Raw genomic sequence first — 27,197 nt, 5'->3', positions numbered from 1 at the left:
TCCAGCAGACTAAATGGACTGCTGAATAAATAAAACTAGAAACACTGTTGAGCCTTGTCCTACCAAAATTGTTTGGGTATTCCCACCCAAATTGTATTTAAATGGCAACAAATTTGCATGCCAAAGCATGACTATGTCCGGGGGAAAAAAAGTGACCATCAGAATGGAAGTCTGGTTTGTTGCGTCTACATTATCAATGTTATAATAATTGTCAGGCAATAAGAACCAGACCAGCAATCTTTGTTTTTTATTTAGACAGGTCCCCTAACTTCATGTATATAGGAAATTTTGTTTTGGGCATGGTGGGAAAAACTGTCAAGACACGAACACACACTGTAAAAGCAAGTACTTTATTGTATCAACCCTATTGTAACACCAACACTTTACCCCATGTCCATTGTTACTATTATAATAGCCCCACTGACTAAAACTGTAACCCCCTCAGGAGAGTGGTATCTGCCATTGTTATGCAAATTATCACTTGATTGGCAGCAATGACGTTCGTATATATGCAAATTATTCAACATGGCATTCTTTATCGCAGAATGCAGTCTCGTGCGCCTAATTGAACAAAAAATCACCCCCGCAAATTTTTCTGATTAACGTGCACAACTCGCACACCATTGTACATAAAAATGTCATACTGATGACGATAATTATCAGAAATTCAAAGATATAGAGAGAAAGGTTGCATTTTGACCCACCCATTAGTGTCGCTTTATTACAACAACACGGCTGGGTCAAAATTTATGCACACTTACACTTGAACTTAGAGCCTCCGTCAATTTGTCGACTTCTGTATATATTTTAGACACAACATATAGAGCAAACTTTAAAATATATAATATATTTTTCGTATGTTGTGATTATCATTATATTAAAAGCCTTGTCGAGTGGAAAATGTCGATAGAAAGAGCGTGGGACTAGGTTGTTTTCTGCTACATCTTCCAACTCGCAGATTGCGACACACCCCAAATCTTCTCCAAATTTCAGCGCTTGTTTTAACAGCAAATTTCAGACCATTCTCAGCATCTGGGAACAGAAAAGCAGAAGTAAGTATCCAGGGCCTCCTTTCGGTGTAGAATATCTGGTTTCCAGCGGCAACAAGATATAAATTTTGGGTGAAAATTCCTGAAAATTCAGAGCACAAAATGGCGACATCTCACCTTATAGAATTTTGAATGTGACGTCATTCACAGCGTTAAGGAAACGTGTCGAAGCACCTCTAACTTCTTAATTATAGTATCAAGAACGCATTATCTGATTTATGCTCAAGTAAATAATATTAAGTAATTTCTTTTTTACTTTGAAATTTAAACGAAATTAAGAACTTTATTACAATACAACACACATTTACGTTTTAAAGTGGTTTGAGAAAAGCAACAATATAACATATTTTCATTTTGCCTAGGGGGTCTTAGATTATATGAGTCACATGATGAACATTCGCGGTTTTTGGTTATTTAATGACAAACAAAACCAATTATTCTAAATATATCTTATAATTGTAATACTCGGAGCAAAACAATTACAATCATCTCGATTAAACGTATAATAAAACAGAAAATTGAACAAAATACTCGATTCTCATAGTTTGCGTGACACTACGAGAGTCGATCAACCAAACTTATTTTTCGCAAGGAGTTGTGGGTATACAGGAAAGCTTCAAGATGTCTGCCCTCATGCGTAAATGTGCGAATCAAGTCTGTAGAACGTTTATCGTTGGAGTTCACAGGGGAAACTATTTAGCAAACACACGGGTGAGTATTGACATCAATAATCACCAATAAACAGATGTCGATATCAGCGAATAGGAATGTTTCTGGTCCGCAGTTATATTGCCTTGGGTCGGGTGAGGTGTGGTGAGGGTGAGGGTGAGGGTAGGGGTAGGGGTAGGGGTGGGGTGGGGTGGTGTGGTGTGTGGGGTCATCATCACCCGTATTATAAACAAACACATATACACCCCTCCCGCAGGTGAAGGGAGGATAACAACGAATAATATTTCAAGGCAAAGCCTACCAAGTGCAGCCGAGTGTACTCTCGTTTTGGATGTTTTTGGTTATTTTATAAATATTTAAAGTGCCAATGTAACCCTGATGTCCATAATCAATTATTGGTATGTGAAAATTATCATAGTTCTTACATCGAAGCCCAAAATAAATATTTTAATAAAACAAATGGTTTTCAAAGTTTAATACTGTCTACAATCAGTCATTCAATAAGTATTTCACAACAAGACTCTTCGTGAGTCCTCATTTGCATTCAAGTATTCCCTGTTGATGTCACCAGGAGAAATTGTTGCACATCGTAGACATGATAGTGCGACTGTGAAATATTATTGTCTCTTGACTTTTAAATAATCAAAAAAACTTCCATTTTTAACAAATCTTACGATGCATTGTAGTGACAATGTTCAGAACCATTTCTCATATATTAATTTTGTGTTGTGTGATCATGACTTTATATACAATGGTATATTTTGATTTTTCTCTCTGTTTGATACATATAAATCAACATGGAAATCATCTATGGAAAGAGGAATAGAAGAAGAAAACAATGTTTTAATTAAATGTTTGATTCACGATCTAGTTAGAATTGTCTGGTTATAATCACTCTGAGATCGCAGGTTCCACCATTCAGGTAGTAACACTTGTCTGCATTAAACTCGTTAAAAATTGAATTTGCTTTGAGGCAATGCTTTGATCATAAGATAGATAAATAGATAGAATTTTTTATTTGGAACGTATTAATGAAATCTTGAGTAAAGTCCAAAAATAACAATAACAAAACAAAACATTCAGAACAACAAAAACTTACAGTCTAAAACATATCAAGAATATAGAAAATAAATTTTGCAAAAATGCTAAGAATGAAAAAATCATTACTTGAAACAATAATAGGAAATAATTCATCCATGCTAAAATCTTCCAGCTTTGGGGCATAGATGTATAGAGCTGCAAGGAATCTAGATCTTTGTTCTTTGATTTGACAATTATTACAATATAAAATGTAATGTTTCTCATCCCCTACTTCATTGCATTCATGGAGATTACATAGCTTGTTTTCCTTCAAAATGCCTTTATGTCTACCGGATTCAATGGGAAGAAAATGTGCAGAAGTTCTAAATTTAGTATAAGCTATTCTATGATTTTTATTTTTAATTTTCTCTAAATAATGTTCAAATTAAAAATTTTCTTTAGCACACCTGTAAAAGTCAAGCTTACAATTGTTCAACAAATTGTTTTTCCACTTCATACGGTACAAACATTTGAGCTTCTCTTTAAAAATATCACAAAAATTATTCTGATGTGGGTCTGAATTAGTTAGACCTGTTATGACTAGTAATTCTTGTATAAAGTTAAGCTATGGGTCATGCACACAAGTTTTGAATTCTTCATAGACTGCATCAATGATAGAATTGTTTGTTTTTTTACATACTAGTCTTTGATAATATTTCATAACTGAAACACAAATATCCAATATAAGTGGATATTGACCTAATTCACCTCTACATGGGTCATTAGATACCTTTCTGTGCACACCCAGAACTATTTTACAGAATTCAATATGAAGTTTTTCTGGAATTAATTTATCTGAGAAAAGTTTTGTTTCAAAATTGCAATTGTCAACTGTACATTTATTTTTACCAGACCCCTTGTAGATGTTCTGCATAACCCCTCCCCACACATCAGCCCCATATAAAGCTGTGGGTTTGATAATAGAGTTAAATAGTTTTTTAGCCAGACTAACAGAATAACATAATGTTGCATCTGTTAACAAGAGCATAATATTGCATTACATTAGTAGACCTTCAGCAAGCATGGCAGCCTGGCAGGTATTATGAAAAATAAAACTTCAGACATCTGTACCATGTTTGGATGCATTCATTGACCTGATACATGAATGTACACTTTTTATTGGTCAATCGCTTGACCCTGTATCATATTCGATACTAAGATCATCAGCTTCTTTCCTAAAATTAGATTTATAATTTGATGCAACAAAACACACATTCATGGTTAGACCGAAATTCAAGGTGAAATTCGTTCAAGATGTTATTGGAATTATTTTTGCAATTTTGCATTTCACAGGCACTGTAAAGGGTGGTGATCATCACGCAGTGCGTGTTCGTAATTCATGTAAACAAACAATGTATTTTGAATGAGTTGTGTACGTCACTGTGAGTCTCATATCGAACAGGACATGAGGGCAATGATCACCGCCCTTCATATCACATTTAGAAACTCAAAATGGCAGTTGAAACAGTTCAACCAATCACAGCAACTGTGGATTTGATGGCAACTGGTGCTGATGAATATAATTTTAAAATTACCTTAGTGTCATCTAATCAGCAATGAGCCTGGCACATAAAGGTGATTCAAAAAAGGTTTTATGACAATACCAGCAATTTTTGAGAAATTTTGTGATTTTATCTGAAAACCACCTTGAATCAAGTTTATTTGAATACAAAATTCATGAAAGGAATGTTTCTCAGATTGTCAGATTTCACTGAGAAAAGGGAAACATATGATACGAGTTAATGATAAAACAACATGTATCCATCATATATTAAGTTTAGTAAGCGAATAACACCTAATAAACGGCAAGGTAAATTCTACGTCAAATTATAGTAAACACGTACTGCGTGCGTGACTCAAACCAGCGCTCGCGTACAGCACCTAATCACCTAGCTTCACGCCACTACACGTCTTCCCCTCAGTCACCGGGCATCCCCAAAAAAGGAGGCTTAATAACCGAGCTTACTACGTGCAGAGAACATGAAACCCGTCCACACGATCCGCGCCACACAGCCTGGCCAGAATGCGGCAAAGGCCTTCAGATCTGGCTGTACTAGGATGGTGAAAGTAATGGTACAGCATTATAATAGTGAATAAGTACTGAGAAATAATTTTAAACTTGTATATTAAGTTTAGACTGCCATCTGATGTTGTCCTTGATTTGCACTGTGAAAATATGAATAAAATCACAGTTTTGTATCAGTTTATATTTTAATTCTTCTCTTTATTGTAATTTACATGTAAACAGCCAAGATGTCTTTGTGTGACAGCAAGACTCTTAACAGAAGAAGACGAGAAACCATTTATGAAGCCAGTCATCAAGAATTGGAAGTATGTGTACTCAGATGCTGAACTAAAAACTGGGATTCAGTATATGGAATCAGAAGGTATGTGCATGCATATACCGTACTGCTTGTCTTTGCAAGCCAGTTGAACACCATTAAAATTAATTGCCTTCTGACAAGTCTATTTCAACAGTAGATATGTATATGAAGTAAATTTCTAGCCTAGTTAAAATTACAGCTGTTTTTTATGACAAAATTTACTTGAGGTATTATTTTTTTTATCCTGGTTATTTTTTTTCCCTGTTTGAATAAAGTCCAACAATAGACCAATTTTTAGATTTAATGTGCATATGCGCATTTACCCCAGACCATTTGTCCTGGTGTTATCGCTATCGCCACACGAGACTCCAGCTTGTCTCCTATACAATTTGACTGCGCACATCCAGAAAGTAGATGTAGCTGTGATTGGTGGAATACTAATGAGTTGAGTGTCAATCAAACGCCCACGCTATCTTTAGTAAACAAAGTCACGTGACACGCGCCATTTTAGTTTTGATTAGTTCATCGGATCGGAGTGTCGGTGCTCGCCATCCATAAATCAAATCAAAATGATTTCTAAGGAAATTGTCGCTAAGTACATTTGAACTGCGGTCATCATTGCAAATTGAATGTGAGAAAGTTATGGAACGTCGTTTTGAACTTGAACGTGGTCGGGCAGGCGATTTCAAGGCAGCACGCTTAACCCTTTCGTTCACAGGTTGGGAGATATTAGAATGACTGACAATTTCACGCCACTGTTTTACATTATTGGCGGATTTTTCTGCGCTATCAATCTTTCTCTTACAAACTAGACATAGATGAGATGACAGAGTCGCTCCTTTCACAACGTCGCACTGGATCAAATTGGAAAGACGATTTCCATAAGTTATCCCGCCTGCTTTTCCTGGCTTGAATAAATTCACACACGACTTTAACTGTCCACAAACTCGAAGACTACACGAACACAGTCTACAATAGTCGTCCGCAACAATATGTATGTATTTCTTCGGTGTACTGATGCACGAATGCACCGTGACACCGTGTTCTTGGGTGTCGCCATCGCTGAGAATGCCGCCGGCGCAATTTTTCACCCAACTCGCGATTCTGTTTTGCAACATTTTATCAATATTCCCTTTGACAAAATCGCCGACAAAAGCACCGCTTTGCTGATCTTTTGTTCTATAATTCTTAATGCAAACACCGACCCTAGTAGTAATTAGTAACATCGCCTAGTACATATGAACGGTCGTCATTGCAAATCGAACATCCTTTTGAAATTTGGACGTCGGGCAGGCGATTTCAAGGCACCGCACTTAAATATTAGCAACATATTTTTCTGAGCGGTTGTTTATTCTCTTTCAAACGAGACATAAATGTGACGACATAGTCGATCCCTTATCCACCGCTAAGAATGCCGCAATGTTTCGTTCGTTTTGCAACATGCCACAAATCGTCGAAAAAAAACACCACTTCGACGGAAGCTTGCGTAATAAGGGGGTTAAAACAAGAAAACAAATGCCATGTTTAATACATATCGACCTGTTTTACTTGCGAAAGATAACGGAACATGAACTCGTTTCGTGCGACTTCGGAACCCAAAGGAACACACCAACAACGTTGAATTTACCCGCTATCTTCCAAATATGGTATATTAATTTATTCAGTTGTTTATTTAGAGTGACGTCCGCGGTCGAATCGATGTCAGTGCAAAGGTCATATGAATATTAAAATTAAGTGGGCGGAAGGAAAATTGTATAGGAGACAAGCTGGAGTCTCGTGTGGCGATAGCGATAACACCGGGACGAATGGTCTGGGGTAATGCGCATTATGATCATATTCAAAATGTTACCAATTGTGTTTTCAAGATTAATCCTGGGATTTTCCTGAATCAATTACACTTAGCATTCAAATACAGACTTGTATCTATTTCTGCCATTCTATAGCATGATTTGTAGTGGGCATGGACAGATTTTGTTCGCAAAAAGCAGTATTTGGCCTTGCAGCATGTAATTTTTGACTCCTGTGTATGGAGCGCACAATGGGAGTCTTTGCAGTTTAGTCTGTCTTTCTGTATGTGTATGTGTATGTGTGTGTGTGTGTGTGATTATGGTATTAACGTTGTGACGACTTCCATTTAACTTTACACCTACCAAGTGACGACAGACCTACCAAGTTACAACCCGCACTATTTTCATAATTTATATTATTATTTAATCGAATTTAAGCCAATTTCAATTTAAGTCAAGTTTGCGTAGCTTAGGCTCAGTGAAGTTGGAAGATATGGTACAATTCACTATGTTCATTTATCCACCATAGACTCCGAACTGAACTGAAGGCATTAATCAGCGATTCTGCCAATGACGGAGAGATAAAATCTAGGTCAAGGGAAGCCCCATGACCCCAAGATTTTTTTCCCATACGTCACAAACCACGTGACCGAGGTAATGAGGTGACGTCATCTTACCCTAATATTCACTCTTTTATTATCTCAACACCGACGAGGATAAAGTATAGCGACTCTGCCTTTTCCTGTCCGGGTTTCTGGATAAGTTTTTCTTATTATTTTTACCCCATGTCGAAAATAAAACCCGGCGACGCAATTTAACCATGTTCCAACTGTATTTTGCTTCCCACATGCATGTCGTGTTCATTTTTATGTTTTACCAATGTATTTAGAAATGGATAGATGTAAGGACATCTCGCCGCCGGTTTTGTCTCCTCTTTTTCCGAGATAACTGTGCAGTGGTTATAATCAGAATTTAACAGAACCCGAATCCGAAATGATATTTTTGCCATGAGCGTACAGTGTTCGGAGTTTTTGCCTTGAAGACGTGTGTTTTCACTGGAGTTCTGAGGCCTGGGATGTTTTCCAGAGCGTCGCTCGTATTTCACAGCAAGGTCGCACGTCCTGTAAAAATTGGTTAAAATGAGTTGTGTGTTGGCATGAGTGGAAAGTCCTCACGCTCGGCTACCGATGCCCCGTGTACTGAGATGTCAAGTAGGAGGCCCGATGGTCTCCCCCCGCTGACCGGAGGGCATCCTCACAGTCTGTTTCTTCAGGCGATGGTTTACCCGATTTTACCGGCAACGGCGAGGCTGTGCCCCAGGAGGTCTTTCCTTCTATGGTGCCCGTTTAGGGTCCCTTTGTGGATCCGTACTTGCACGGCGCCGGGTTTGCCTCTGAGATGAGGGCTTTGGTCGAAGGACTGTCGGGGCAAATTGCATTCCTGGCAGGCCAGGTATATCAGATGCAGTTGGAACGAGCTGTCTCCACTGCGGCCCCTCTGTCGGCAAGCAGGAAGAAACACAAAAAGCATCACTCGCATTCAAAACATGTCTCTTCCGGGGAACCCCTCGTTCCCATCCGCGATTTTCCTGCTGATTTGGTGATGTCGAAGCTCTTGCTAGTTGCTTCGGGTCTCCTCTGGGATCTCGGGCACTGAATGCAAACTGGGATGCTGGCAGCCAAGCCTCCAATTTCGGGGCAGGGATTTCGGTCAAGGCACACGTTGCGCCTCCCCTCCTACTTTCAGCCAGCCAGGGTTGGTCGCGCAGTACCGGACTCAGAAATTTACCCTTGAGTCTGGGCTCCACTGTGGGTTTTGACTCCCTTCTTGCCGCCCCACGGGCGTCCCCAGAGGGAACCGACCCTGTCATGAGACGCACACAGTCGAACACGCTCTCGCTCACATATTTATATATACAGCCGGTACATCGGATGGTACCTCAGAATCCATAACGACCTGGTGAGCCTCGCCATTAGGGTGATGCGGAGTATCATCGATCTCTACCATCAGCACTCGATTTTGGCCTATGTCCTCATGCAGAACTGTTTCGGTCTTTACTTCGAAAGCATACTACTGCCAGAATTGGGTTTTGGGTCTAGCTTTCTCGGGCACACCGAACCCTGTCATCGTGGCTTTCGCTCCGGGTAAGACACCACCCTCTTTTGGGGTCTTAGCTAGGTGATGAATGGTAGTTGTAAAGTGTATCATCCCGAACTGTTTGCTCGGAAAACCGACCAGCTATCGGCGTCTGCCTACAGTTCAAAACGGTGCGGAGAGAAAGGAACCAGAATATCAGGTCAAGATGGCGACGCCACATTACCTCAGTTACGTGGTTCGTGACGAAAGGGAAAGAGAATCTTGGGGTCATGGGGCTTCCCCTGACCTAGATTCTATCTCTCCGTCATTGGCAGAATCGCTGATTAATGCCTACAGTTCAAAATAGTCATTTTAAATCTAGATAAGGGAAAGCCCCATGACCTCAAGATTTTCCCCTTGCGTCACGAACCATGTGACCGAGGCAATGAGGCGGCACCATATTGGCTCTCGTTTATCTCTGTGCCGAGTGAGGTATCCGATAAAAACAGTGCGATCAGCTCATCAGATTTTTTCCTGTCCAAGTTTTTGGTCGGACTAGCTGTCACCTGCGTGGCAGCCGGCGCTGTGGCTGGTGGGATAAGTCTTTCTCCGTGTTGCCTTTTTGTGTGCACTGCCTTACAAGGTGATCAGGCCTCCAATTTCGAAGGGGACCAAACAGGGCAGGGATTTGTACATTGACATTTTACTTGATGTAGGGGGTAAAGCACAGACGGTGTTAATGGGCAGACCTCGGTCCTCCGTGTGATATATGCCTAAGTCCTTGGGGTAGGGCAATTTTATGCTCAACCTTTTCCACTGGACCAAGCACTACCCGATCAAGCGGTGTTTGAGACCTAAGCCAACAGACTCTTGAGTCAAATCTGGCGCCCTGATCGAGTCCTTCGGTTCCTCCCCCGACCTGGTACCACGAATTGTTTGGTACGGTGGGACGGGCAAAAGGGGTGGCCGTGTTTATGAAATATTTCGACCAGTTAGTCGGAAACAATCCACGCACTGAGAGCAGAGTGGCAACCCTCAACCTTCGAGTTGTGGCCAGCCCACTGAAGTCTCAATAGCGGAACGCACCAGCCTCCTAGACCAGCAGACACAGCCGTTGGTGGGACACCACACAGCAACGTGGGATATCCTGCAGTGTTATCTGGCTCTCGTGGCAGGGGCTGCCTCTGTACAGCAGAATGCTGTTTTGGCTGGGGCACCACCGCCTCAGTTATGCTGGCTGGACCTCCCCCACCCTCTTTTTTTTGAGGATGGAAGGAGCAGTCTCAGTGCTTCGGGATTCTACTGACCAGTCGGTACAGGTGAGACCTGCGAGCCAGTTTGGCTTCTGCCAAGGGAAAGCGGTAAGGACCCCAAGCTGAGAAAACGTAACGACCAAAGTCGGCACCCACTGGCCAGAAGTAGCCAGGAGGCAATCGTCCCGGCTCTTCCGGGGGAAGGAAGAATGGCGTCGCGCCCCCTAGGAAGAAGAGACCAGGTGGTGGTCCCCCCTCTTTCGCTGAGGTCGCCTACCCAGCTCGCAGGGAAAGCAGGTTTGATGCTTCTGCTTGCAATGAGGGGGATGGGCATATGTTTGGTTGGAGGTAGAAGCTACCGAATTCTACACCCCCCCCCATAGCGAGAGCAATCCGACAGAAGGTGGATAGTTTGCTTACAAAAGGTGCTATACACAGGATAGGGGCCCCTTTACACCGATATCACATTACTAATTATTTCAATGAAACTTGGTACAATGATGCTTTAGAACAATGCACAGATGTGATTAGGTTTTGGTTAAAATCTGTGCATATTAATTCTCTAAATTGCACAATAACTCATAATTTTTGGGTTCTAATCACATTTCAGTGAAACTGGGTACATAGATGGTCGAACATTTCGTAGACCTTATTAGTTTTACACTAAAATATGTACATATTAATTACCTGATTTGCATAAGTTTTAAGCTTTCACTACATATACTGGTCAATGCATATTATAGGAAATATACACTCCAATCATCTTTTAATGAAAATTTCTAACATGAAACAACAGTCTGAATATGTCTTCTTGGCAAACTTCCCATTCCTTGCTTTATGCGAAATCAGTATACATGACAAGCCTGAGAAAACGCATTGTTCTAGCCAATTATATTCACTTACTTTTTTCCACTTCAAATTGACATATATGGGCTAGAATTTCTATGTATTTGGTTTTCTCTGTCGAGTGTTGTAGGTGTTACACACCACAATCTATTTCTATTGATTTTATCACAGTAATTTGATGATAGATTTGACAGATATCAGACATTAATAGACATATTTACTTTGCACTTTGTTAATACTAAAATACACTACGTTCAATTACCCACCATAGACTCCGGTCAGTCAAAATGACTATTTTGAACTGTAGGCATTAATCAGCGATTCTGCTGGTGACGGAGAGATAGAATCCACGTCAGGGGAAGCCCCATGACCTCAAGATTCTTTTACCCCTTACGTCACGAACCCACGTGACCGAGGCCACCTGGCAGAGCCACAGGTAGCCGTCCATCACTCTGAATTTCTCTTCGCCTCGAGTGGAGATGAAATCTAGCGAGCTCTCCTGGATTGCCTGCTTTTTTTTTCCTGTCCGGATTTATAGCTTGGGTTGTTGCCGCTGCACGGCATCCGACATTGTAGCGGGTAGGATAAGTTTTCCTTGTCATTTTTACCCTCGTGTCGTTTTCCCCTTTGTGTGTAGTATTTTTCACAACAAAGAAATTAAAATCCGGCGCCACTACGTAACCAGTTGGTTTTCATGGCAGCACCTTTTACAACTGTCGTCTTTTATTACTCCCCGTTCGGACGAAGTCCAAAAACAGGGACTTATAATTCGGTCTCCGTCCGTGCGTCCGTGCGTCTGTGTGTCTGTGCATCCGTGCATCCGTCCGGAGTCATATCTCAGAATCCCTTGGACCGATTTTGTTCATTCTTTGCATGTGCCTAGTACTTTATCTGGGACATATGCACATGCAGTGGTTTAGCGATTCGATTCAAAATGGCTGACTGGCAGCCATTTTGTTTTTTGAAAATGTTGTATTTTGGACATGCTTTGTCAGTTTTCATTCAAATTTGGTACATAGATTATACATGTTAGGATACTTGTCCATGACGATTTATTTCACAATTGGATCAAAGATGGCCGACTGGCAGCCATCTTGTTTTTTGAAAATGTTGTATTTTGGACATGCTTTGTCAGTTTTCATTCAAATTTAGTACACCGATCATACATGTTAGGATACATGTCCCCGACCATGCGTGAGTTCCTGAGTCTGTCTGTCCGTCCATTCGTGCGTCAGTCTGTCAATAGTAATATTTCAGAATCCTGTGGACCGATTCCATTCATTCTTTGCATGTGCCTATTACCTTATGTGGGACATATGCACATGCAGTGGTTTAGCGATTCGATTCAAAATGGCCGACTGGCAGCCATCTTGTTTTTTGAAAATGTTGTATTTTGGACATGCTTTGTCAGTTGTCATTCAAACTTGGTACATATATTATACATGTTAGGTTACATGTCCAGTACAATTTATTTCGCAATTGGATCAAAGATGGTCGACTGGCAGGCATCTTGTTTTTTTTTTTATGCAGTATCTTGGAAGTGCTCTGTCAGTTTTCATTCAAATTTGGCACATACATGTACTTTATACATGTTAGGATGCATGTCCATAACAATTTGTTTCAAAATCTAGTCAAGGATGGCCGATTGATAGCAATCTGACTTTTTGGCCTTGCTACTATATTTCCACAATTTATGTACCATTTTCATTCGTATTTGGCACATACATCATACATATCAGTGTGTTTCATAATCAGATCAAACATGGCCAAATAACAGCTGTTTTTATTTTTTGCCATATTACTACTACACGGAACACGTGTTTTGATGTAAATAAACAATCTGTTGTATTGTTTTTTGTAATTTGATTCAATATGACTGCCCAATGTCCAATTCTTGTGTAAAAGTACTAAATCATAATTTTTTACAAACCCATATCCTATTAATGGTTTCAATCTAATCTCAATGATTTCATCAGCATCAAATTGATATGTCAGATCACAAAATTTGGGACGGGGACTGTGTCATTAACAATGACTTGTTTTCAATGTATTTAGCAATATATACATGTATTGACAGCACCAGGGCTTGCTGCCGTTTTCTTTCCGGTCTCCTCGTGTTTCGAGTCGACCGTGCAGTGGTTATATTCAGAATTTACCAGCATAGAACCCGCATCCGAGATACTTTGTCGTGGCTACGTGCGGGTTTCGGGGTTTTTGCGTGGGAGCGCGTTTTTTTCACTGGAGTTCTGAGGCCTGAAATTTTCTTTCAGAGCCATCAAAATCGCTGAGACTGACCGCGTCACAGCAAGGTCGCGCGTCCAGTAAACAAATCGGTTAAAGTGAGTTGCATGTTTTGCATGAGTGGAAAGTCCTCATGCTCGGCTACCGGTACTTCTTGTACCGGGACGTCGAGTAAGAGGCCCGACAGTGGCGGTACTGATATTTTTCTCGGTCATAGTCATTTTGACTGACCGGAGTCTATGGTGGGTAATTGAACGTAGTGAATTTAGGCGAGGGTTCTCCGAACCCGCCTATTCACATAGTTCATACCCACCATAGACTCCGGGTCCCCCCCATCCTCCCCACTCTTTCCGTCGCGTTAGTCTAAGTCCTCGAGGCGGAGAGAAAGGAACCAGAGTGGTGGACGGCTACCTGTGGCGCTGCCAGGTGGCCTCGGTCACGTGGGTTCGTGATATAAGGGGTAAAAGAATCTTGAGGTCATGGGGCTTCTCCTGACGTGGATTCTATCTCTCTGTCACCAGCAGAATCGCTGATTAATGCCTACAGTTCAAAATAGTCATTTTGACTGACCGGAGTCTATGGTGGGTATGAACTATGTGAATAGGCGGGTTCGGAGAACCCTCGCCTAATTCTAAACTCGGATGAACTCAGGCATTCATGGGTGGATTCCCTGCTAACTATATATATTGCATTATTGTGTTCTGTCATGAAAGTATGCAAAATGTGAAAGCATCCAGACTGTGTTATAGAGCAGATATGGCCCAGAAAATGAAGACTTATAGAAACTTTGTTGTATCATGATTTGTTATGTTTGTTACATTCAGAATACACCGAAAAATATGGAAAGAAACCGGTGTGGGTAGGCTACAGGAGAAATCACAAGGGACATGTGCCACCTATGGTGAGTAAACATGGTGTTAAATGATCGGTAATTCTGACACTTTCTGGTCATAAAAGATATTTCACTCTGGGAAAAAGAAAACAAAGTCTGAAATAACAATTACGATAAATTTTATTTGAAAATATGTCACATGACATACTGATGTACTGTGTATAATTGTGGAGTGTATATTTTTAGTAAACAACCAAAATTTATGATTTTGATTTATTTGTTTTGAGTCAAAGACCAGCTGCTCATGTGAAATGGTTACAGCGCCCTCTGTGTTGAATGTTGCATTTTGTATGTGTAATGTATTTGAGGGCGCTTTAAATTTTCCCTGTTTGCCTCTTTTAAAACTATGGATATTTTAAGATGCTCTTGCCTATCTGGTTAAGTGAAAATCATTTCAAATGAATAACAAATAAAATAATATGAGGAGGTACACAAATTTTATTTTCAAATATGTTGAGTTGAACTTAAAATTAATGAGACAACAGAATCTGCTGCTTCATATGTACATCTGTGCCTTGAATTTGACTCTGAACTACACAAATATATATATATATGACAATGATTTTGAATTGGCATCACACATATTTGGTTCCACATATTTGCTCTCCTAACTATGGACTATATAATTCCTAACTCCATTGTCTTTTTTTCGTCCAAAAAACTGTTAATCATTTAATTTCCAAGCAAATTTTCACTTCTACAAAATTTCATGATTTTCACTGACTCATGAAATTCGCAAAAAATTGTCTCTTGCAAAAATAAAAGCAGTTTGCAGTATTTAAACTAGCCTTAAAATTCAAAATTTAATTTAATTGCTTCGCTGACATTATAGATGGGAGAGAAGAGTTGTTCATATAAGTGATTGTCCATCATTGTCTGTCAACAATTAAATGTTTTTTTTTTGCCTCGATACTTGGTATGTATGTATCTTGGGTGGACCTTTGTCAGATTTGTTCATTTCATAACAATATCTTCAATTCTCTGTTTTTGACAAATGTTTTTGTCATTTTTGGTGAAAAAAATGATATTTTTGACTTCTTTTTGAAAACTATCTGCCCTATCGTTTTGATATGTTATATTTAAGTACTGTAAAGGGGGTAATTATTCACTGTGTTTTAATTTAGCTTATTTCAGCCAAGCAATTTCGTGTGAGTTGTTGGCAGATATAATATTGTTGTTACACAGATGATTTCAGCCACAATTGTTGTGATATGCCAAAATAATTGTGGGAACACTAATAACCATGGCAATTAGTGAATACTTCAGCGTATAGAACATTATCAACTTTGTTTTAATTAAAGAAGACGCTTTACAAAGAAAGCAGAGCTATTTTGACTATTAAGTTATTTGTGTTTTATAACATGGTTAATCTGAATCTAGCAATCTGATCTGATTGAAACAAGGTCTTATATCTGGTACCATGAACCCTGTGATCCTGCCCTAAAACTGAATAAATTGGTTTAAATATCTAACTGAATCGAAATCACATGGCTGTGATTACTGCTCATAGTAATTGCAGGTGTATGATGAATTGGTAAAAACAGAAAACCCGGTACTAGTAATAATCCCAGATTTTGCACATTTTGCGATAAAACTGCCAGAGCAAACATGCGTATCCACTGCAATATAGTGTTTTGATCAAACATGCAAATGTTATCAACGCGTCCATCGTTGTCACTCACTGTGTATGTCATCTGTTTTGTAAATCAATGTAAATGCAAAGAATCACAACTAAAACATTGTATTTTTTGCTTTCTTTATATGTGTATGGTCAGTATAACTGCAAATTTGTTGAAATATACTAGAATTATTCTCAATTTTGTCATGCACCTCACCCATCTATGTCTATGTTTTATGGAGAATGCGTTAATCTTGGAATTTGAAAATAAAACCTAGAACAAAACACTACATGGCCGGTTAATTCTGACAACTCAAAATGACTTAGAATGCTAGTTTACACAAACAAAGCCCTAAATCCATGTGGAAATTGCATTTCTCAGTATAGCGAAAATTTAAGTAACACAGTTAGGTGTGGCTCTTTGTTACCCCTTATGATAATATTATAATCTGAAAAATATGTTGATCTATGGTCAATCAATTTCATTTATACAACTATTTTAGTCAAATAAGGCACATATACATTAACCCAGTAATGTCAAATAAACAACAATTAAATAATTTTGTGTGTCTATGAATGATTTCATCTCCTCTACTTTATAATTTAATCTATGCTTGTTTATTTTTTCTATTGATTTAGAAAACAAGAAAGCAGTGCATTGTAAGTATTCATACCGTCATCACTATTTATATACAAGTTCAGAGTGCGTAGTTTGGCAGCCATTGTTGATGTAACGATCATCAGTGGATTCATATCTTTGTTATGTTCTTCGTATTTCCTGTATCCCCTCATTTTAGCTCCGCTGTCAACTTTGTCAAGCAGACCTTATAATATAAGTTATTGTCTGATGTCGTCCGTTGGCGTCTGTGTCAACTTTTTACTTTTTCAACTTTTTCTGGAAAACTACAAGTTTGATTGCTTTCTTACTTGGTGTATATGTACCTTGGGCAGACCTCTTAGATTTGTTCATTCCGTGATGATATCTTTAATTCTCTCATTGAAATGTGCATTGCTAACAGAGGAGCTATATCAGCCGAGAGCCTACTTATGTTATTCTTTAAAAATAAATATTAAACTGGGTAGCTTGGGTAAGGAATCTCACATTTTGTTTTTTCACGGCTGCAGTGTGTCATCCAGGATTTAAAAGAAGAAAATAGATGACTTTTTTAAAGAGGGGAATTCTAGATTATTTCACTTTATCTGAACCCCCTGTCTGAAAATATATTCTATGATGCAGTATTTGCTTTTTTATAGTGTATGCACTTACATAAATTACAAAGGTGTTTCTGTTGTCACAATAAGTAATATTTTAATGATTCAATATTCAAATTTATTTTCACTTCTATTGGAGATGCACTTCTAATAGAGTAAATACAGTATATTAAGAATGCTTATATGAATAAACAAATTGTTAAAAATATTATGAAAATATCTTCTCCTATTTCTGGATCAAGATTTGATTCATGCTATTGTCTTCTCAAGATTGTCTATAAGTTGATCACATGATTTCAATGTGACTGTCACCTGACTGTCACCTGACTGTCATCCAAGCTAACCCTTGTCATGGTTTTTTTTACAGAGAGGAGATAAGATGTGTTCAAATGCCTGCCCTATTTGTAGAGATCAAAACTTAGTTCTACATTTTAAGGTTAGTTCTTTTAATTAATGCATTTAATTAAAATTACCTTTTTAAAGTTAAAAGTGTACCCATGCCCTGTATCATCATAGATAAAGGGAGAGGTATACGAGTGTTGTCATTTCTGGTGTGAACCTTTTTTGTGGCTGCATTAACTAAAACGGTTTTTATCCAATCTTTTTCAATTTTGGAAATGTTATTATAATTTTGGGATCTTGGCCAGTTTCATTTTGGCTTGTCTCTCGTGTCAAGATATTAGTGAAATTATAACTTAACATTTTCTTTTTCTTGTGGTTACAGTAAGTTAAATAATTTTTATTTGATCATCTTCAAATTTTGACATCTCACCAATCACTATATTATGTCAATCAAGTTCAATTTTAATGTTACTAGCATGTGTAATTTCCATGATATCGGTTGAAATTTGGCAAAAAAAAAAATTTGTTAAACATAGAAATAATTGTACAGAATAAATTTATACTGCTGATAATGAAAACCAGATGTTAGTCATATGCTGTCCAAATTTTGTTTAGATACATATATTACTGTATCTTATTTTTTCTAGCAGGATCACATGCGTTTAGGTAAATTACAGAGCTGTTATCTCAAAATAAATAATATTTTAATTGTTCTATCTACAATAAAATTGTAGAGTATGTGCTCATATTGGAGATGTGCTTTTAATTGAATAAGAAGAGTACATTTTGTATGTGTAAATCAAAACACAAAGAAGAAAACTTTTTTTTTTTACCTTTTCTTGGCAAAATTGTGCTTGTGTGAATTTTTGCACATACAAGTATAATACTTCATTCTTAGTTTTCAGAATTTAATTTTGAAAATTCAGAAGTATGAAATCACCACAGAAATTGAACTTTGCTGAAACATAAGTCATAAACCACAAAATGAAAGATATTTCTTTTTTATTGATTTCACCAAAAAGTACACCCTAGAGTTTTTTGCAATTTCCACTGACAGCTAAACTTGAAAGTTTTCTCTATGTGCAAGACTGACGTGTTTCTGGGTGACGGATCATGACCCGCATTACATGTAAATAATTTCAAGTATACTAGTCTCTCAATACCACTATGTATGTCATTTGAAATGTGTACGCAATATATGCATGTATAAGACTGTTTGTATTAAATGTAATCTTTGTTTGCATCTGTAAGGTGGAGGCATTGACTGATCAATACAGATTAGAATCTTTCTGAATTTAATATTAAATCTTAGCAGATCACATTTCATGTGTTATTGATTACTGTCAGTTTTAATAGACAAACTCTAAGCGCGATTTTATTAATTCCCATTGTTAAGGGAGAGTCAGAAGTTGTTTAAGGGCTGAACCAATGCCACTTTACGGGGATGGATGGCAAGACAGTTGCCAATGTGTGTGGTTAGAATATAGAAATAAATCAGGAATGTATTCATGAGGATAGAACCAGTAATATTTCCGAGGTAGGAATAGCCCATGACATTAATGGATTAAGGATGAACTCTTGCTACAATATAGAAAAGTCAAATTTGAGATAAATGTGACTAACACAATTGACACCGGAATATCCAAAAATGTAGTGAAATTATTCCCTGTGGCTTGCTATGTGATTCTGAATAAACAACTTGGGTTTTGGAATTATCAACTTCAGTTGTCATTATTTCCATGGCAACAAGTTTGGGTACACCTGGTTATTTTGGTGGAACTTTTCACTCAGTGAAATATAAAGTGGTTAAATTTCTAGAATTTGTACTAATCCCAATTATGATGAGTTTTGTATTTGATTCTAGTTTACGTGAAAATGTACAGGTCTTTTTTTGAGTACATGTCTGTATTCGTTTCACTAGACTATCAGCATCCCCAGTACGACATAGAAAAAAAACTTCAATGTTTCTAGTTATCATGTGCATAATATTAAGATGATAAACCTAGCGATGTTACTTTACTTGTTTCAGCTGAAAAATAGCTCACCCATCTAAAAACAAAATGTACAATTACATTAAAATGTACCCTGAATTTTGTGTTGTTTTTGTGACATCAGAAATAAAGATTACTAGCCCATTTTACATTGGTGCCTGTGTATAATATTAAAAGTTATTGCAGCCCTCTAAAATTTGTAATCAGAAAAATTACTGTTATACAGTTGTATATGACTGTGAATTGTTAGTAGTATATGCAATTTAATACACAATTGAGCGAGTTTATGATAAAATTAAGTCATTTTTTTCTTTTAATGATCCAGTTTACACTGCTACTTTTAGTTTAAGTGCATTACAATTGGAGTGGTCCTACTAATAGAGCAAATACAGGATGTAGGTTGTACATTTCCCATCTTTGTCGCACCCCTCCCACTATTCCAAAGATTGCATGGTCCCTAACTCAATAATAACTATAGCTAGCCGATAAGATTAGTGCAATGCAGCTGGTACAGCAGCTGTAGAGGAACAGTAATGTAATAATAGATGACTCTATTAAGTCATAGTGTCGTATAAGCTGCTCTGTATTGTGTATCTCAAATCCAATACCTGGTATATTGAATGAGAGAATTACTTATAATATTATATTTGTACGTCTTTGCCTGAAATGTAGCACAGAGTCTCAACAACAAGTTTATGTTAGTGCAAATTCATCCCTTCGATATTTATAAATTTTTGAAATAAAATTTGAAACTGCCAAAATTAAATGAACCCTACCTTTCCATGTAACCAATGGTACCTGGTATGTTAGGTTATCTTGTTTTTTGATAATTCAGAGAAACAGTTATCACAATATTCTCATCAAATACATTAGTTTATTTTATGTAAATGGGACTAAGATTCATTATTTTTGTCTTTTCACCAATGTTATAATTTTTTATTTACTTCTTTCTGTGTAGTATATGACTAGCACTTATGGAAACCTATCATAAACACTAGGTGTAATTCTTCACATCTGTAGATGAACAGAGATTATTTTAAACCAACAGTACAACCCAATAGAATAAATAAAAATACTACTCACATTTTTTTAGACCATGTTACCATAGATATTAAATTTGTTATATTTGCTTTTATAGCTATAATATAGAGGTCAAACTGAGCAGTTGGCGTAGTATTGTGTTCAAAATCTTTCTGGCTCTACATGGATGAACTGTGAAATATACAGGGATATATTATTTGTATCCCTGGTTTTAATTTTGCTATTTTCCCTAACAGTAATTCCCTGTGAATACAACAATTACAATAAAACTTATCTGTAGGTTTAAATTGCACTGAATATGCACAAAATATCAACAGATTAAAATTAAATTGCACTGAATTCTTTTATGTAAATTTAACTACATGTATTTAAGACTATAACCTCTTTATTGGCTCTTCTCAACCTTTTAACTCTAAAACCAACTTTTGCATAATTTTTCTCATAGTTAAAAAAAAAATTGATCCAGACCCATAGTCAATTATTTTTATTTGCTTCAAAATTAACAAAGAAATCATAAAAAAATGTTAAAAATGAACCCGAACTTTGGAGACAAAAATGATTGCTTTCCAGGGTTTTAAAAGACTTTGAAAAGATTGAGTATTCAAGTCTGTGATTTATTTGAAGATTTCTAGATACAAGGTTGGATTTTAATTAACCTAATCACAAATAGTTTCCATAACATTTGCCTTCCTGTGTAACATTTGAATCATAACAGTACTGTGAGTCAACAAACTGTTGTTTCCCAAAAATGACCTTGTTGAAACAAACTAAATTATTTTTTCAAATATCAGAAATATATCATGATTTACAGCAAGTCTCAGAAGTATTGGGGCAGCCAATTTGCAAACTCGCTAGCGAATTGGTTAATTGCTTGGGTTTTGGCTAAACAGTTAGCTTTTGAATTTCGTTGGTGCTGTCTTGTGATCACACCCACTCTGGGTGAATCTATATAACAGTAGGGAACGATCGTCATACTTGAGGAGCTAATCAGCGACAGTTTTAGAGTTGGGTGGCAATTTCGCTTTCAAATATACTAGGGAAAGTGTTCTATTTCTTTCGTATCCACATAAAAATGACGAATTTTACCCCAACGGATCTTTTGTATGTGAAAGTTTATTTTCTCCCTGATTTGTAGAAAAATGTTCTCAACTTGACTATTTACATTTTGTAGTTTCAAGCAGTGTTCAAGATGGCTACCCCCCATATAATATCGGTGAAATAATCGCATTTATCATATTATCACTTGTACGCTAGCTGACTGTGGTTATTTCCAGGCTCAAACCGGGGGCTCAGATTACTAATACGGGAATCCAGACACGTACCAGGCTGTGTAAAAAGCATTCTATGTCCCCTACTGCAATATAGACTCACCCAGAGTGGATTTTTTTTGCTCTTCTGACAGAATGTGAAATTACTGCAACAGTTTATATGCCCACATTCAGGACAGATTTACAAAGATACAGCTGTGGGTAAGTATTAATAAAGATTTGAAATTCATTCAGACCCTATAATACTATATTGTCTTATCCACAGAAATGATGTCATAGGCTTTATGCACCATGGTCTGATAATAGATAGATAGATAGATAGATAGATATTTTATTTGACACAAAATTTAGCATGAATGAATAAAACATACAATAAATCAATGGTCAAGAAAAACACAAATAAAACAATAGACTAAACTAAAGCTTAGAAATAAAATCAATAAATTTTCCCAAGCAATTGACAATAAAGCTATCTTTAGTGCCTAGCAAGCACTTGAATTTCTCATGAGTTGATAACTTGCAAATGTTATCATCATAAATTGCTAATTCAGCTTCAAATTTAGTACGAGCTTGTACAATCTGACTATTGTTAGATGTGAGTAATACATGAAATTCATCCCCAATAGCCTGTTCATTACATAGAAAACAAAACCTTTGCTCTGGAGGTGTTTTATTATATCTAAGTTTTTCAATTGGCAACGCGTGAGAAGAAATGCGAAACTTAGTGAAGCTGACCCTGTGTTGCACATTTTTGATTTGTTCTAAATATGGTTCAAATTCAAAATTTTGTTTAAACTTGTTAAAAGTACGTAGCTTATTCTTTTCTGGTTTAAATACCGTTGGCAACCAGACTTTATTATAGTAAACTTGTTTGAATTTGGTTTTGAATTCTATAGTGTTAGATTCATCGCTAATTTTAGTTAATGTGAATAATCTTTTAACAAATGCTGTCCATGAATTACCGTTCATTTTATTGTCAGTATTAAAAGCACAGTCCAGAAGATGATTATGTTTAATTGATTTTAGCCTTTCATAATACTTCAATGTTTGTGAACTAATGTCAATAATGAGAGGATAGCTACCAAGTTCAGCTCTAGTTGCTGCATTGCTGGCCTTATTATTAACACCTAAAATCTGTTTGCAAAGTTTAATGTGGAGTTGTTCAAAGTATGTTTTGTCATTAAACAGACTTTGTATAAAATTGTCTTCAGTTATTTCGTTATTTTTTGTTTTAACAAGTTTGAAAGTAAAAGCCCCCCATATCTCAGATCCATATAATAAAATGGGCAGGATTGTACTGCGATATAACTGAATAGCATTTTTTGGCGAAACTATATAATTGTGTAGGCTAAGTGTTTGTTTTAATGCACCTATTGCACGCATTGCTTTTTTGACTAGATTATCGATAGCAATTGTAAAATTACCACTACTTTGAAAACATAATACTGAACTCTTGGTTATCAACTTTACAAACAAGTCATAGGTGGAGAGGGAGCGATAATTTCATAATAAAAGTTCATTACGGTACTAAGGCATTAACCACAATTTGCCATCAAGATATTATTGAGAATGAGAGAGAAACAAAACTTGACCTTGAAACTTCAACTTTTAAATGGTGTTTTATTATCTATTGTCATTTGCGGACATATTGTATGTAACCATGGTATGACAAGAGATAATTGCACACTATTTGGCGGGTGTAGGGGTGGGAGAGTAGGCTACAAGTCACATGGCTCTTATTCTCAATAACATGATGGTGGCTATTTGTGTGTATGGCCCAGTGATAACTTTAACTTTATTGACATTATTCATTTGGAATAGAACATAGTCCAATTTATAACTAGATAACAATTCCTAAATACATAAAAAAAAAAAATACTAAAACAGTTTAACAAAAAGGCTTGGAAAAATCAGGGAATTGATAATTACCGTACTGTGTCACATTACCATACTTTCTTTTATAAAAATGCCAAGCTGTATTAATGTGGAAGTGTTGCCATAATGTATTTAAATTTTGAATCTTCATCCATCAAATGGAAATTAACAGTTTTATTTTTAATTGAGTCAAACAATTTGCTCCCAATTGTAATATGTTGGGGGCATTTCATAACATAATGGAATTGATATGAAAACTTATCCACATACTCAGACATTTTTGAATGTCAAACAAAAGTAGCATCCTAGTCGGGGTTGACAACTTTGTTACCGTTGGAAACTGGATCCATTGCACTGCTGTTACATGTAATAGTTCTCGTTTCACCTTTCACCAATGAAAAGCTGAAAGTTGTTTAATGAGTTCTGATCACTAAGTCATCTGTTCACGTCATGAACATGGTTTAGAATACTCTAGTGTATTAGTCCCCCTTCTTATCTACTTGGATGTTTTCTATCTTACTCTTTGCTTGTAACCTACAGGAGTTTGTCAGAAGCAGTATGAAAAGTTGAACAATGTAATTGAGGAAGCTAAATTCAAAGGTGAGTACAGCCTTTGCACATTATTTTTGCACCATGCATTAAGATTGCACATCAATCGCGTTCATATCGCTGATTATTGCAAATTTTGTCACCAGTCAATCACATCCAAGCTATGCATATACAAGTATTGCTTTTCCGCCACCACAGTGGCAATCTGCTCTGGAAAAAGCAGATAATACCGAATAATGATCTCGCATTTCTTTAGATAGATGATGTAATATAAATGAAATTACCATGGATGAGCCAGACTATATATTTCTCAAAAAGTATGATAAAAATAAGCAATGCAATTGTTATAAATACACGACTCTAATACAATAAATGCACAACATAAATGCTATAGTTTGACATCGCGAATGTAATTATGCAAGACAGGTTGGAAAAAAGCCATCTTTTTTTTCTGTTAAGGCTACTTTTGAATGATATGAACTAAACTAGTAAACAAGTTGTTTGTTAAGGTGCACGCAGTGCTGTACTTACATGCATAATGAGAGTTTTGATAACATGGGAAAAATACAATAGATGTCTGATTTGCATATTTTTATTTGTGCTTTCCTTGATTGAAGTTCAATTAACAGATAAAGGATGGTGTGCATTTGATAAGGGTCCCATACTATACATAGCAACATATAGGTTTGTGTGTCAAATAAGACAACATCCCCTTTATTCAATTAAACAATTTTATTGCATGTTAATATATTAACATATGCCTATTATGCATTGGGATTATAATACACTTTGTTACATATTAATGCTTGTCATGGTATTGTCATCTTTTTTTTATTCAGACATGTACATGCATTTTTATGTAGCAAAAATTAATCAGCAGGTAATGTGGTAATTAAAAATGCTGATAGACATTCAGTATTAGTTAAGTTTTCCTTATACGGTAGTCTAATAAAAAATATTTTCTTATTTTACATGATTGTGAAGAAGATCAGTGTATTGCATTGTTGTAACTCTTCAGAAGTACAATGGAAATATAACGGATTCAATTATTATTTTTTTGAATAACAAAATATAAACAATCTTCATACAAAATGTTTTTACTGGGTGTATGTCAGATGTTATATTTTGATATTTTTTTTTTCTAAACAGGCTTGTTACCTTTCACAGTGACACAAGTGGAATATGATTATGACCAATACTATGGCAACAAGGAGAAGAAAAGTAAATTAAGACATTCATCATGAAAGAATTTCTGTTAAAACATTACTGGTCAATTTGGACGGAATTGAAGTTATCTGTTTGTAGCAATGCATTGTAGTTGTTTGTACCCCATCCATTATCTGAGCTAGTGGCTTATTCTCCATGTATCATAAGTTGTAAAGGCCTTTGTGATTGGCTGACCTGTGACTAACACCATTCCTGATTGAATAATATCAAACTACTAGTATTTAAAATTATGGTCTGTCTTGTTTTTACTTTGCATTCATCTTGTATTCATCAAGGATCTTCCCTGAGATTACAGATTTATTTAGGTCTATATTTGCAAGAAAATCTGTTTTACTTATAATAAAAGGAATTATTGCATTGTCTGTCTACTTTAGTCTCATATTTACTGCAAATTTTTGCAAACTTGGAATCTCTAGAAGTGTGAAGTATTGAGCACTTCTAGATAGTTACAACATTTCAGATGACATCAGTAAAAAACTACTTCCTGTTCAGCTTTATACATAGATACTAAAAACGAAGAAAAAACAAACAATAGACTCCAAACTGATTTGGACACTGAATATCTGTATTTTGATTCTGATATATAAATATTAGTCAAAAAAGGACAAAGTAGACTATGTATTGATAGTGATCTAGCAGAGAAATGAAAAATGTATTGTAAGCTAACAACTCATTTTGGCCATGAATACACTTCACTACACTATGGGTAATTGTCTAACAACTATCTTTATGAAAGATATTTAGCTATCCCCATCCTAGGGTAATTGGCTAACAACAATCTGCATGAAAGATAATTGGCTATCCCCATCCTAGGCACAAATTGACGTGCATATGTATAATATTATGTATGATGTATGTGTGAAGTTTGAATGTAATTGGCCCAGACATGTCTAAGATACAGATCTGGACACACGCACAGAGTTCCCATTTTCAGACGATGCCCGAACGGGGACTAATTGGCACCTTCATAATAAGTACGATGCCACTTTTGTGTTGACCCGATGTGAGCATATATGCAAAGTTATTTTTTGTCTTTAAATCAAAACTAATTGTCCGTTTTTTATCCAAAATGGCTTAAAATTATGATTTTCATACGGGGATGAACATTCATAAATCAATGTGTGAATATATTATATCGAAACAGGCAAATGACAAGTACAACACTGACTAATTGAGCAAAACATGGTACAATCTGACAAGTGATTTCAAACTTTACATTTGCTGTACAGTGCAATAGTAGAAGGAGCATAAATACCCTTATATCAAATCAATAAAATGCCATATCAAGTGCGAGTCTTTTGTGATTCTTTGTTTACCTCGTCACCAAAATAACTTAACGCTACACCAAAATTATCTGACAGTTGAAAAGCATGCTTGGCAAAAGTATAATGGCCCAAAAATAAACTAAGCTTTAAAATTATGGTTCGTTTCAATTAATCTACTATGAAATAAATAAGTTTTTTTTGTCGTTGGATTTCAATTTCACTGGTCTATTGGCTTTTATAAGTAAGATGTGTTCACCATATTGATAATTTCATATTTATAGGCATTATAATTTTATGAATTGACAAACGTGTGTACATTTCAGTTCATATTGATGTATGTCACAGATGTATGGGAAAGGTTTAGCATCACTTTCTGACATATTTAATGACAATATGTGACACACAAAACATAATGTAGTGATATCAGTGATCAAAGTGCCTAGTTTATTGACCAAGTTGGTCATTATTGTTTTCATCGTTTCTCTGAATCGCCATATATTTACAAACTGTCTCATAAATTAGCATCTGCGTGATCCTATCTTAACTTTGAGCTATTTTGGATTTAAATTGATTAAATATTTTTAAAAATATA

The 27,197-nt window shown here is 36.5% G+C and overlaps 2 protein-coding genes across 4 annotated transcripts in view; one reads left to right on the top strand and one right to left on the bottom strand.

Moving 5' to 3' along the window:
- LOC100379012 (serine/threonine-protein phosphatase 1 regulatory subunit 10-like) overlaps nt 1–1,227 on the bottom strand; it is a 55,008-nt gene extending 53,781 nt beyond the window's left edge. For all 3 annotated transcript variants that reach the window (XM_085492304.1, XM_085492305.1, XM_006815933.3), the window contains exons 1-2: nt 1,167–1,227; nt 762–1,032 (exon numbers count right to left, since the gene is read on the bottom strand). The gene's annotated coding sequence lies outside the window, so the exon portion shown is untranslated. The remainder of the gene's footprint in view (nt 1–761; nt 1,033–1,166) is intronic.
- A 380-nt stretch (nt 1,228–1,607) lies between these two features.
- Nucleotides 1,608–25,708, top strand: LOC100366353 (small ribosomal subunit protein mS40-like). Its single transcript, XM_002734321.4, has 8 exons — nt 1,608–1,760; nt 5,047–5,185; nt 14,150–14,226; nt 16,475–16,495; nt 17,415–17,483; nt 21,824–21,890; nt 24,105–24,164; nt 25,263–25,708. The coding sequence occupies exons 1-8, from the start codon at nt 1,671–1,673 to the stop codon at nt 25,355–25,357; spliced, it is 618 nt and encodes a 205-aa protein (XP_002734367.1). The 5' UTR covers nt 1,608–1,670; the 3' UTR covers nt 25,358–25,708.
- Nucleotides 25,709–27,197: the final 1,489 nt, after the last annotated feature.

This window comes from Saccoglossus kowalevskii, chromosome 17, assembly GCF_978046115.1.
Source record: "Saccoglossus kowalevskii chromosome 17, keSacKowa6.1, whole genome shotgun sequence".
Taxonomy (NCBI): Eukaryota; Metazoa; Hemichordata; class Enteropneusta; family Harrimaniidae; genus Saccoglossus; species Saccoglossus kowalevskii.
Note: the sequence above shows the minus strand (reverse complement) of the source record. Positions and strands in the feature narration are given on the sequence as shown.